Raw genomic sequence first — 13,320 nt, 5'->3', positions numbered from 1 at the left:
TGGGGCAACTAGGCCCCTGGCGCTCTGGAGCCTGCATGCCACAACTATAGAGAAGCCCACAGGCAGCAACAAAAGATCCCACATGCTGCAACTAAGACCCCACGCGACCATAAATAAATTAAACGAGAAAAAAAAAAAAAGGGAAGGTGTCAAAAATGTTTCTTGGGTATGTGGCTAAGAGACAGATGTAATTAACTAACTGGAGATGTTACCTGCTATAACAGATAAGTGTGCTGAGTGCCGTGGAGCGGTGCTCATCGTTCCGCCCATGGCTGGTGGGAGATGACACGTGAGTCCAGAAATCACTCAGTCTGGGGATCATTTTCCTAAACAGAAGATGGGAGGAAAAGAGGAGCTGAGGATTTGGAGGTGTTCCCCTTTGTCATTTACCTGTCACACCCCTGGATCATCCCCAAGTGTCAGGCCTAAATTTCCCGGGGGACGTCCTTCCCACCCGGCGGAAGGCTCCGAGGGGAAGCCCGCTGGGCCACTAGAGGGCGCGGAGCGGGCCGCAGAGACCCCAGAGCCGCGTTATGGCGGCGGCGCGGGTGCTTCTGTCCGGGCCCCCGGAGTCGGTGAGCTTCGCGCAGAGCGTGTGTGGCCTCCTGGGCGCCGGGCCGGGGCTCGGGCCGTGGCCCACGTACTGCGGCCTCAAGCGGGGACAACTCGTCCTCTCGGACAGGCCGTTCCCAGGCGCCTCCGCCAGGCTTCCGCTCCAGGTCCGGAGACGGGGGCACACGGGGCGGGTGCGGGGGGGTGAAGGGCCGAAGGTAGGGACTGGGATCGGGTCGGGGCTGGAGGCGAGAGGCCTGGGGGCCAGTCGCCGGCCGTGGCCTCTTTCCCCATCGGGGTGTCGCCCAGTTTTTGAAAGACCCGCCTAGCTTCTGAGATATTAACCCCAGCGGCTCCCTCCCGCCAGCGACCCCCTTTCTGCCCTTTTCCGGCCCTGGATCAGCAGCCCAGGGCTCCTGGGGCCGAGCTGCCCACGAATCGAGGTGTGGATCTGGCTGTGGCGGTCGTTCTGCAGTCCAGCGATCAGACTGTCTTGTTGACCCGAAGGACACGCACTCTCAACGTTTCCCCCAACCTCTGGGTACCCCCAGGTGAGCGGTCTGAGGACAAGGCCCTAAGTCCAGGAAAGAAATCTGCCCATTACCCAACAGCGCTATTCCCAGTCTCAGAATGACAGAGAAGTGGGCCCAGAAATGTGGTATCAATAGGTCCCATAATCACAAGGGGCTACAACTGCATCTGTGCCCACTGGAGGAGGGGGAGGTGTAAACAGTGAGGGAGGGTCCCTGACCAGGAACACCACCATTCACCTACTGGTCCCACTGTTGTTGCAGGTGGGCACGTGGAACCTGATGAAGAGGTAGCCAATCCACTGACCCAACCTGCACCCTGCCCTGAAGGAGGGACTACCTTGGGTGTGGGCTGAGGGAAGGGCAAACACAGGACTTGGAGGAGTCAGGCGGTGGCCTCTCTGACCTCCTGCCCCCTCACTCCCAGCTGCTGGACGGAGGACTTCGAGAGCTTTGGGAGGAGAGTGGACTACAGCTGCCCCAGGGCCAGTTCTTTTGGGTCCCTCTGGGGTTATGGGAGGTGAGACAGGGACCTGGGAGCCCTTAACAGCTTCTAAACCACCAAAGCCCAGAGAACAGCCACACTTGCCTTGACCACAGGGGACCCGATGGAGTGTGGGTGGTCTGGAGTCCCCAACCCCACGACCCTTACCCATGTCCCTCCTCCACCATTTCTACTCTCCACTTCCTCAGCTGCATTTACAAAGCCTCAAAAAGGGAGAGGAAGTTCTCATTTTTGCTGTTTTCTTCTCTCTTAGTCTGCCTACCCTCCTAGGCTGAGCTGGGGTCTCCCCAAATACCATCACATCATTCTCTATCTACTTGTCATCTCCCAGGAGTCACAGCAGCAGCTACAGGTAGGACTGGCAGTAGAGGAAGGAAATGCGGCTTAGGAGGCCCAAACAGACTGGTTCCGACTATGACTAAGGAGGAGGAGTGGGAAGGTCAGAGATAACCAAGAAATCCAGTAGCCTCTCCCCTTGTCCCTGCCCCAAGTCTCTCCACTCCACCTGTGGGTAGGCTGTGATCCAGAACAGGTCTTCGGAGAGAGGCCATGACTAAGGGATCAACATGTCTGGCCCCAGGCCCGGATCCAACCAAACCCAAGAGAGGTGAGCGCCCTTATGTGGCTGGGACCAGATGTAGCAGCTGCGGTGGCTGCCACAGAGGATGGGACAGATACACCCAGACATCTTCCCCAGGACCTACCGCCTTCTGTCCTGTAAGTAGGAGCTTCTCCCTAACCCTCCAACACACCAACACATAAACACTGAGAAGTTCATCTTCTGTCTCATCCTTCAGGGAAATTTTGTGCTGTGTGGGAGATTTAGGGAGGGAGCTGATCAACTGATAATGAAGAGAGCACATGAGATCAAAGACACTGCCCATGATACTCCAAGGGTTCCTGCCCAACTGGCTAGCACTGAAGACCTGGGTTTCAGTCCCACTCTCTCATGGGGGCAAGTCATTTAACCCTCCTTTCTGTAAAATGAGGTTAACACCCACACACCCCTCTCCTGTGGTAGTTGGGAGGATCAGATGACCCAATAGATACGGAAGTGGGCTAAGCCACAAGGCACAGCCCAGGCAGGAGATGTCGTTCTGCAGTGCGGTGGAACTAGAAGAGAATGGAGGCGCTCGACCTCTGGCCTTGCCCACGTCCACACTGCTGCGGACGACCCCAGCCACGGCAGATAGCAAAGAGAGGGTCAGCACTGGGACCAAGTTTGCCCTCAGGCTCTGGCTACAGCATCTGGGCAGGTAAGGATGAGGAAGGACTTAAGGACTCCACAGTGTTGGGCTGAATGGTCTAGTGTTTTTATGGGTGTGGGGTAAAGAAAGGAAGAAAGAACAACTGCCCTTGGAAATCCTCAGTGTGACACCCCTACCATGTGGAAGTGGAGCTCACTCGGACCCAGGGCCCGCAAGGGAAGAACAGAACGTGGACCATCCCCGCCCCCCCCCACAAACCAGGGATCTGGAAAGCAAAGTGCTTAATCCCCTCCCCAGCCCACCTCCGTGACACTCACAGAACATTCACAACCTTTATTATGGGTAAGAACTTTGCTACAGCTGTGGGAATAGAAAGTAAAATTACAACATAGATCCTAGGCCCTAGAGGAGCCTGAAAAGGGAGACTGGGGAGAGCACAAGGGTACTCCCACCTCCCAGGAAAGGTGCAGAATGAGCCAGACCTAACCACAGGGCCATGGGCCTTCAGAAGCTCAGGCCCCAGGCTGCTCAGCGTAAGAATCATCGTGAACTTACTTAAATATATAAATAGAGAGACCCAGGCGATTGGCCAGGCCCTTCTCCCAAACCCCTGGGGATCAGGGCTAAGGCCTTATCTCCTCCTCAGTCACACTGGGAAGCAGGAGGCAGGGAAAGTCATCTTTGGAGTATTTTGGTTTTTCTTGTTTACACACAAAAAATATGCAACCCAAAATAGAGTTCTCTGTCCATGTGTCTGCCTATCTCAGTTACTCCAGCTGTCTGTTTGGCCAAAGAGAACGGAATGGACATGAAGAGACAATGGATATGGAGAAGGAACACAGCCGGCTTTGGGGAATGGGAAGAGAGGGCATCTGGGGGACATGAGAAGGGCCCCTTCCCCACGAGGCTTTAGACAGTCAAGGCTGAGGATTCAGCCCTTTCCCCAACTCACATCCCATCCCATTTGCCTCCCACTGCCTAGGTTAACAGACCCAAAGGAATGGGCTGGACGTCAAAGAACATTTCCAAAAACAGACCCCAAATGTCCTTTAAAAGAGGTTAAATATTAACCCTTTGGGTGCTAGCCTTGTCAGGCAGAGATAAGGCCAAAAACAGGTGTCCATGAAGATCTTTCTGGCCTTGACCAAAAGCCCTTCTGAGGGGTCAGAGGGGCCAGGGTTCCAGACTCCACAGCATACTTGCTCAGTGTTGCGAGGCGGTGAAGGTTCCATAATCCAGGGGACTCAGTCCAGGGAAATGATGTCTGACCGACAGCCAGTCAAAGAGGGACCTGAGGGCAGGGGTCCTCCATGCCCCTCCCTTAAGTTTCCCCCAGGGGCCACAATGCTACTGACACGGCCAGGAGGGGGTGCTGGAGTGGTGCTGCGGTGAGAGCTCCCCAACGTGGGGCCTAGCGGGCCCAGGAAGTGGGAAGGGGTCCCTCGGTACTGGAAGAAGTGGCCCAGGGCATCCTGTTCGTCTAGCGAGGTGATGACGGACGGACCATAGTGCTAGGAGGAATCAAGAGCATGGTTTAAGATTTTATCCTGACTTTACCCACTCCCAGTCACTCATCTCAGAAATATCATATGGGATAAATAAACCCCTCAGGATCCCAAAGTATTCTCTGAGATGCAGGAGAGGCTCCCTCTGACTCCTTCCCCTACTTCCCCATACCCCACCCCTCTTCCCTGCCTGGAGACAGCCCCACCAGCTTGCTAGATTCTCGGCCCTGTGGGCGTCTGAAATGTGTGGAATGTCCGGCTGGGGCAGTCATGGTGCTCAAGTGCACATGGGTTTGGGGGGGTGGGGGGGGAGGGGTGAGCAGACAGGCACAGAACTACACTAAGAACTCTGGAGACAGAACAGTAAGTAACAGAGGACAGAGGAAGACATGGGTGAGAATCCGAAGAAGTCCCAGTGGGGCCTAGGAGGGAAATAAACTGCCTGTACCGCAGTTTCCTTCCTTCATGGAGAAGCAGATTAAGGTCCCTGGGGAAAATGAGAGAGTAAGGGGGCCCATCAGTGCCTAGAAAGGAAGCTTCAGAGATCTGAGATGGAGAAGGGACCACTTACCTGACTCTCAGTCTGAAGGAAAGAAAATAAATCTAAACCTGGTAGGAAAAGAAAAATTAAAATCAACCTCCTATCTGACCCCTTCACCACACACACACACACACACACACACACACACACACACACACACACACACGATCAAAGAAGTTCCTTGGATTGTGGCCCCTTGCAAAACAGCTAAAAAGCTTTGAAAAGGAGCAAGGGTTGTGAGCTGCTTTAGGGGAGGATGTGGCAGTGCACGGCCCCACCTTGTGATCAGTGTCATACCTTGTATATCAGCCCCCAGTGGGAAGGCAGGTGGGTACTCATGTAGTGGGAGACTGGACAGGAAATCCCCGCCCAGCGTGCCCATAGCAGGGCTCCGTAGCACCGAAGACGGCTGGTGACCAGATGTCAGGACTCTGTGAGGAGACAGAAGGAATCACAGATGTCCTCACCCAGCTCAGCCTCTCAAGTCCCCTCTCTGCCCCAGAGTTTGCCCAGTGATCAGAAAGCGTTCCTGACTTCTTCCTCTCCCTTCTGCTACAGATTCAGCCTATTTCTTCATACCCTTTGCTTCCAGGTAGAGCTGGGATAGCAGCTGAGGTGACAGGACAGTGCTTCTTTGTCGGGGGCAGGTCCTCCTCGTCTGATGAGCTTTCTATTGTCAAGTCAATAACTTCAACCTTCTTCTTATTCTCTGATGGATTGCCCTCTTGGACTGGGCTATACTGGAGGCCTGTGGTTGGTAAGAAGACTGCGTCTCAGAGAAGAGGCCATACAAGACTTAGCTCAACTGGGGGACAGGGGGTCACTCACCATCCAGCCCATACCCTGGCGGGGGGCAAACCTCAGATGCCTCCTTCTTGGGTTTCATTGGGCACCAGGATCCATCTTCCATGAACTGGATCTCATCACAATCCGAGCAGGAATTAAGAATCTCCATGAATAAACTAGGGGAGGGGAGAGATGGGAATTCATGTGGCTGGGAGATGGCTGCAACAGTAGCCAGGGAGTTCTGGGACTCACCTTCCTGAACCTCAGTTTCCTCATCTGTAAATTAGGGATGTTATCCACCCTCCTGACCTCTCTGAGTTGTTGGAATCAAATAAAGTAAGGTGCATAAAAGAGGTTTGAAAATTTTAAATGCTGAGTTTTAAAATAAGTACATTCTAAGCACGTGTTCCATGTAGTACTAGGGACAAAACAGAAGGAGCAGAGATAACAGAACTCTATAATCTACCTCAAAAAGAGGCACTGGGAACAAGAACCATAATGTAGGCTCTGGAAGCAGGTTAGGAGTCGCTAGATCAAAAGAACTTTATTGCTGTGTTCAGTAAGAGGTCAGGTAATTGATGTAACAGTTTGATACACTGGCTCTGCCACTTACTAACAATGTAACTTTGAGCAAGATACTCAATCTCTCTAGGTCTCAGCTTCCTCACCTATAATGACAGTACCTATCTCACAGGGTTATTGGCATCTCATAGGACTGAATGAGATGCAAAGGCATGCAAAGTACTTAGTACGGTGTGTACTTAAGTCCTCAATGTTGGAGGGAGAGATAGATAAATAGATAGGTAATATTTATATAAAAGAGACAGATAGGTTAAGAGTTGGGAGGGGAAGTAAGTTACAGATATATATTTATATATGGGGGCAGGGGCCAGTCCTAGTGGATGTCCTAGGTAAAAGGAAGCTGAATGCAGAACGGCCCTACCCATCAATGATAAGAGATTCATAGGGAGCCTTCTTATCACACACAGGACATGTCCACGTTGGCTTCTTCTCATTCATCTGTAGATAAAGGGCAGCATCGAAGCTCTGCAGGTGGGCGCAGGTGAGGGCCCGACAAGGGACAGTCAAGCGCATCTTCCCTAGCTGAGGAGAGACGAGTTCTCTGGTCAGAGTCCCCATGGCCCAGACAGCCTCACTCTAATAGCCCTAGGAACCCTCATCTGAGTCTAGAGGTTTAACCCACCACTCCTCCCCCTTCTCTTCTCCCTTGTACCCACCGGGCACATGAGTGACACCCGGAGACTTGTGGTGGCCACCTCACTGTCCGGGTCAGCGGTCAGCTTCTCCTTGACTGAAACAAGAGTGGGGCCAGAGCCGTGGGGTCAGCAAGGCTGGAGAGAAGCCCGGGAGGTGGTGAGGCCAGAAGCAGATGGCTCTGGCTGAGAGGCGGCTGGGTAGAGCGCCTTTGGGGGCCAATGGGATGTCACATGGGGGTGGTCTGGGATCTGCATTACGAAGGCTAGGTGGCGGGGAGAGATTTCCCCATCCCTGAAGATGCTTAAATACAGCTGGGTGACACTTTGGAAGAGATGACCTAGAGGGAGTTGAAGCATCACAAGAGGGTTAGTGTTGATGATACTTAAAGACACTTTCTAGTCTGGAGAACCCATATTCCAACAGGGCTGGAGTTAGGGTCTGCGAGGTGCAAAGCAGATGTATAATTGGGAATGCAAGGGTGTCACTCAGTGCCTGAAGTGGCCCCACTTTTCAACCACAAAGATTGGTAAGAGGGGTACGGCACGGGTTGGGGTTCATGTGAGAGGTAAAGTAAGTTGTCATAAGAGGGGTATGAGTTTTAATTATAAAGGCTCGAGGGCCAGGAAGAATTGGATCCTGGTCAGAGAGAAGAGGGACGGGATGTTACTCACTCAGTGCCCGGGAATGGTCTGGGTTCCGGATGCCCTTTGCTCTGAGTTTTTGTAGAAGGGTTCCTGCAGTCAGCTGCCTCACCAGGTACACAGACAAGGAGTAATTCTACTTGGAGGTAGGGGGGGAGACAATCAGCCTCGGCTTCGTACACCACCACCACCACCACCACCACCACCACCACCACCACCAGCGGCCCCCCACCTTGTCACATGAGGGCCAGAGACAGCAAGTTAATGCAGAGAGACCCATAAAGAGAAAGATGTTTGCCCAGCCCAGTGCACTGGATGATTCCCTCTCACTCCCTGCAGGCTTTTCCAGGCTCCCTGCCTCAGCCACGCTCACCCGTCCAAACTCAGACGACCAGTTGACCACGATGGTGTTGGGAACAGTGGCCGAGAGTCGAGCCAGGGGTGTGATGTTGATGGGACGGCTGGGCCTCTTGGGCTCAGCCCCATTCTTGGTAGGAGGAAGGTAACCCTGGGGAGGGAGGGAGGGAGGGCCTGGTTAAGACACCTTGTCTTAGGTCACTCGCTTTCTGGAGAGAAGGTCAGCTCACTCACTGAGATGAGTGAGACGGGGCCCATTCAGTTGACTCAAAAAACTGGGGCACTCTCTAGGGTTGGCAGCAGGGTTCATTCCTGGGGAAAAAGGAGAACTTACTCACTGACCAGATAAATAGGAACCTGCTCACTGAGTTCTTGAAGAGGAAGAGTAGGGATACCCCACTTCTTCCAACCCTCAGCTCTGGGGTCATCACTTCTGAGAATCTTTCCTGAGCCTCTGAGTTGAACTAATATCCCCCCTCTGGGTTCTGAGAGAACCCTTGTTCAGCCCTATCTTGGTACTCTCTAGATTATATTGATTCAGTCAGTAAAGTGAGCACCTACTATGTCAGGCATGTCTCTTTCATAATTGATGTAACATTTAGGAACTAAAACAGGGAAGGGGTTACTGCCAGAAGAAGGGAAGAGCATTTACCGGCAGGGGGCACAGTTTCCCATTGACCTTGACAAAGAGGTTGGGGGGGAAGTAATCCTCTTGGGGGCAGCTGGTCTCACAGAGACAGAACCTGGTAAGAGATGAGAGAAGATGAAAGGGTGGGAGGCAGTTCTTGCAGAGAGAGGCAGGCAACCTCAGAAAATCAGTCATGGATATCTGTAGCCTTCAGCTTCCAAACAAGAACCCCAGGGCTGGGCTGGACACAGCAGAGCAGGGTATCTCCTAATAGTAACTGTCATACCCTTACTTCATTCCCACCCTCAGTGGGAGCCCTGAGGGGAGGGAGAATCAACTCACCTTAGCTGCACCTGTATGGTATAATCACATTTCGCTCCTGGCAGAACCTCTCTGGAAGAGGGAGGGAGGAGAGATGTCAGTATGTGGCCCCTGAAGGGCAGGGGTGAACAGAGACACAGAAAGTTAGATGTCCAGAGAATAGAGAAGGGACATACAAGAGAATGAGGGACAAAGCAGGTGCAGGAGGATGGAGAGGAAGGAGGGCAGGGCAGAAGAGAAGAAAGTCAGAGAGCAGAGTCTAAGGGTAACCACCCAAGGATGAGGCAGGACGACTGAAAGAGATGTACCTGGATGTGAGAATCTGCTGCACTTGCTGGGGAGTGAGGGCAAAGGTGAAGTGCGCTTCCTCAAACCGCTGGCTAGAAGTGGATGCTGAGGACACAAAGGGGCAGTTATTCCCAAGCCCGTGCACAGGCAGCCACAGAAGTTGCCCCGATTCCAGGGTGCTGATCCCACAGGACTAAAGCCTAAGAAAGGCCTGGGGAAGAGGCACAGAGTCCAGGAAGACCCAGGGACCACAAAGAGCCATACCGAGGGTGGTGGGCCGGATGAGCTCCCCGTAGATTTCATAGAAGGGCAATGGTTTCATGGTGACATCAGGGTGCACAGGCTGGGGCAGAGGGGGGTGCATGTCCACTTCACGCTTGGGGCCCAGCAGGGTGCCAGGGGCCAAGAGGGCTGGGGGGATGGGAGCCAGAGGACCAGGAGAGCCTACAGGAGGGGTGCCAGGGGGCAGAGAGAGCAGAGAAAGATCGGAGGGCCCCAGGGTCTTCCGGGGAAAGCGTCGGCGGTAAAGCTCTTTGATCTTCATCTGGACGCTGGGGGCACAGCTGGACTTGAGGAGGTGCAGGGCCTTGGCCAGGAGCTCGTGCTTCCGTCCACTCTTGTTCCGGCCAGCAAAGCCGAGGAGCACCTGGAGCTCAGACACCCGGAAACTCATCACCATGTGCTGTGGAGACCAGAGAAGCTTGAGAATCCTACCTTGCACAGGGCTGTCCTGCCAAGACACTGGGGCTGAGCTATTAGGTGGGCAATGCACTTTCCCTCCAGCGCTAATCAGAAAGGTGCTTTGCAGCCAGTGGATTACTGCCAGACAGCGAACCTGGCCAAACGGACATCTAAGTCCCATTTTAGCAACCCTCAGATCACCTCACCACTGCCCCCCAGGCTTGAGCAGCCCTAACTCCCCGTGCCTGGCAGCTGAACAGGTGAGGGCAGGGTGCAGACAGCATGCCACCCCGAAGCACACCTCTGAGTCCACTACAGCCTTTTCCCTCCATCCCTGCCGTAAGCCTGGACCCTCCTGTAAGCTGCTTATCTCCTCTCCTGCTCTTTCTCAGACACTCAGATCCATCCCAGCTCCTGGGAAGAGGATAGGAGACTGGGAGAAGGAGGGGGAAGATGAGGATTCAGGCCAGACAGCCCCATAGAGAAGAAAGAGGCCAGGTGGCTGGAGGATTGTGCCCCACGGCCCACCCCTCCCAACACCTCGATCTACCTCAGCTATTTTCCCCAAGCCTCTGAAGCTTTTGTGGCCAGGGTTTTCAGGTCAGGGTTCAATGCTCATAACTCCCCCAAATCCTTTCTGAGTGTCATTTACATAACCACCCTCCCCTCAGTCCTATATTTGTGGGAGAGAAACAGGACCAAAACTTGGGGTGAGAGGTTAACAGCGAATTGTGGAATCCAGGTATCCTTCCTGTTTACCCGTTTACTCCATCTGCCAGGAACTAATATCCTGCTTCTCTCCTACCCGGAGAAAATAAGTGATCCTCCCCCTCCTCCACAGGGGTGGAAGAGAGAAGAGGAAAGCTCTAAACAGAAGTCCTGGGAGGGTGAGGAGAAGGTGAGCAGCCCCTGAGCCAGGGTGCAGAATTGCATGCTCTCCTAGGCAGCTAGACCCAGTGACTAGACCTCAGGCCCTCACAAGAAAATGGCTCCATTTCAAAAGGCAGAATAAAGCCAGGAGACAGGGGGATGAACCCCATGGTTTTTAAAGGTTCTATGAGATGTCCTCAGATATGGTTATCCTCAAGTCTCTGGTAGCGGTAAGCTCTCTCTTTAAAGGACTCACTTCTATGAATCTCTAGGAGACCCTGCCACGGGCAGGCCTTCCTAGCCCTCCACAATTCTTCCCCTCATAGGAGACATTATGGCTTTGGGCCCCTTTTGAGGAATATGATTAAAAACTTGCTCCTCTACCTTTCTCCCCATCCTAATTTCCTCTGTCCTGTCTTTATTTCTCCATTAGCTTTGTCAAGAACTTCTCCCTTTCTATCCCATAGTTTCACACTCCTCTGCCCAAAGATACCGACTCACTAAGGCAGGACCTTCCTCTCAGCCTCCAGGATGCTTCTGCCCCACCCCTCGATCTAGCCCCGCACAGCCCCGCCCCCTAGATCTCAGCCGCCTACTGGTACTTCCCAAGGCTCAGATCCCAATAGCAGCCCCAAAGCCTCTATCCTCTCAGCGCCTTTCCCCCGAGGAGCCTACCCGTAATCTGCCCCCCAGTCACATCCAACATCTGCCCCCTACTGTCGCATCTCTGGCCCTTGATCGACTCGCCCCCTTTGCCTCTACAGCAGCTTTTCCTCCTGGCCCTACTACATCTGCCCCTACTACCAAATCCGACTTCTACCCCGCGTCCCCGCCCCCTGCGCCTCGGCCCCCAACTGCGGCAATTCCCCTCGGCCCCACCCCTATATCTGCCCCGCGGCCCCGCCCCCGGAGCCCCGCCGCAGCCCCTTCCTCGCCCACAGCCACTTCTCACCATCCCCGGCAGCCAGTCCCCGCCACGTCTCCGGCCCCCACCCGAGCCCTCAGCACCCAGTCTCGGTCGCTTCCCGGACTCGGCGTACAGCCGGGCTCAGTCCAGATGGGGATGGGGGAGGGGGCCGGTACCTTTAATTCGCCCAGCTCCGCCATCTTGAGACATCGCAGGCGCCCGAGCCCGAGCCCGAGCTCAGGCCCAGGGACCGGCGCACAACTCTCCACCCCGGCGCCGGCCGCAAATGCCGCCTGCTCCGCCCAGTCCGGCCCCCTACACCTCCCCTTCCCGGCCCCGCCCGCCGGGTTTTGGACCCAGCCTCAGCCCCTCCCTCCACAGCCGAACCCAGCCCCTGCACGTCTTTGGCCGGTGTGCCAGACCGGTAGACCCGGAGGGAGTGTACCGCCCGAAGGATCGCGGGGTCCCAGGGGGAATGGGAGAGGAGGTGGACCCGAAGCACCTGGGGGAGGGGGCTTTGCCACGCCGGAGTTGAGAAGGGATGAGCTTTTAGGGAGCCAAAGATACTTGGAATATGGAGAGAAAGTATCGGGAAGGGCTAAGTCTCAGAGAAATGGGGGAGGGGGTAGCGAAGTTCGAGGAAATACCCTCAGCTCCCTATCTACAAGTTTAAGCATCTAAATTCAAGAGTTCTACCAATTCGGGAAATGGGGGAGAGCTGATCCATTTTAGGGACGCTATGGTGTCGTGAAGAGTTCATTCTATTCTCAATTCACCCCCTCCCCCCCAATTACATTGTATCTCGTGGTCCGGCGGTAGGACTCAAACTCGGCAGCAAAAAAGTTTGGTGCGGAGAGTGGGACTTACCAGCACAGTTGCAGGGAGCGGGGAGGGGGCTCGGGAGGCTCAGAGGGTGGGCTGGAGAGGTGGGGGGAGGGGGCCCGGCGCCGCTCCCGCGGTCTGCCCGGCTGGAGGTCGGTCCGGCAGCTGGACGCTGCAGCCGCAGCTCCGCCTGGGCGGGAGCTCCGCCCGGCCCAGCGCTGGGGCTGGGGCCGCCCCCCTCTTGGGTAAGCCCGCCAGGACCGCGGGAGAAGTGGAGAGGGGGCGGAGCCTGAGACGGGAGGGGCAGGGACTCAGAGCCCGGCCGGGAGAGATTAACTCGTCTAGTGAGTGGATCAGGAGAGTTCTTGTATCTCCCATTCTCACTACCGCTGTGACCCTTGCAAACTCGTGTATGCGCTTGGGGTGGAAGAATGCTGCAAATAAGACGGTGTGGAACAGGAATCTGATCGCATAAAGAGGTTCCTACTTAGAGTCTCTCTCCCTAAGGGTAAGAAAACATGGGCTGCTAAAATCCAAACTCTACCTAAACCCTAACTTTGCCTGTGGTCCCCTACCCCCTACCTCAAATACACTGTCATCAGAGACCCCACAGCTTTGGAGTAGCTGAAAGGGAACAGAGGGGAGGTTTTCTCACCCAAAAAGGGCACCTTTCTGCCACTCTGAACTGCCTGCTCTCCTTCCTCCAAAGCCGTAGACCTTCCAGAAGCCCCATTCTCAACTAAGCTAATCACTCGCAGGCAGGTCCCTTGAAAGTACCAACGTGAGCGCAGTTTACCCAGACTAGGTACTGGAAAAATTCATAGCATTTTATACTTAGTCGGCTGGGACCTAAGTGATAATGTCATTTGTTCAATAAATATTTGAATGCTGTTCAAAGATTGTTAGGTGGTGAGGACATAAAATCCTTGCAGGAGTTCTCAGTCTAGCAGCAGCAAGATG

The 13,320-nt window shown here is 54.5% G+C and overlaps 2 protein-coding genes across 16 annotated transcripts; one reads left to right on the top strand and one right to left on the bottom strand.

Annotated features, from left to right (window-relative positions):
• The first annotated feature begins 345 nt into the window (after positions 1–345).
• Positions 346–5,572, top strand: NUDT17 (nudix hydrolase 17). 12 transcript variants are annotated; one of them, XM_082459996.1, is made up of 8 exons: positions 350–719; positions 956–1,103; positions 1,347–1,372; positions 1,510–1,602; positions 1,841–1,939; positions 2,168–2,304; positions 2,652–2,843; positions 5,434–5,570. In XM_082459996.1, the coding sequence occupies exons 1-8, from the start codon at positions 534–536 to the stop codon at positions 5,435–5,437; spliced, it is 885 nt and encodes a 294-aa protein (XP_082316122.1). In that variant the 5' UTR covers positions 350–533; the 3' UTR covers positions 5,438–5,570. The 12 variants fall into 12 exon arrangements, with proteins under 12 accessions (XP_082316125.1, XP_082316122.1, XP_082316126.1 ...); XM_082460000.1 differs by having other exon boundaries at positions 351–575; positions 920–1,103; XM_082459998.1 differs by having other exon boundaries at positions 351–719; positions 959–1,103.
• Positions 3,114–12,604, bottom strand: PIAS3 (protein inhibitor of activated STAT 3). 4 transcript variants are annotated; one of them, XM_082458847.1, is made up of 14 exons: positions 12,406–12,604; positions 9,345–9,762; positions 9,101–9,185; positions 8,814–8,864; positions 8,496–8,586; positions 7,860–7,994; positions 7,517–7,622; positions 6,866–6,939; positions 6,571–6,731; positions 5,670–5,803; positions 5,421–5,589; positions 5,139–5,272; positions 4,872–4,909; positions 3,114–4,306 (listed from the first exon to the last, which is right to left on the bottom strand). In XM_082458847.1, exons 2-14 carry the CDS (start codon positions 9,757–9,759, stop codon positions 4,040–4,042), a joined length of 1,860 nt encoding a protein of 619 aa, XP_082314973.1. In that variant the 5' UTR covers positions 9,760–9,762; positions 12,406–12,604; the 3' UTR covers positions 3,114–4,039. The 4 variants fall into 4 exon arrangements, with proteins under 4 accessions (XP_082314973.1, XP_082314971.1, XP_082314972.1 ...); XM_082458845.1 differs by lacking the exon at positions 12,406–12,604 and adding an exon at positions 11,715–11,850; XM_082458846.1 differs by lacking the exon at positions 12,406–12,604 and adding an exon at positions 11,584–11,707.
• Between the last annotated feature and the right edge of the window lie 716 nt (positions 12,605–13,320).

Source organism: Balaenoptera physalus (genome assembly GCF_965194825.1).
Source record: "Balaenoptera physalus genome assembly, chromosome: 1".
NCBI classification, from domain to species: domain Eukaryota; kingdom Metazoa; phylum Chordata; class Mammalia; order Artiodactyla; family Balaenopteridae; genus Balaenoptera; species Balaenoptera physalus.
This window is presented reverse-complemented; position numbering and strand designations above follow the sequence as displayed.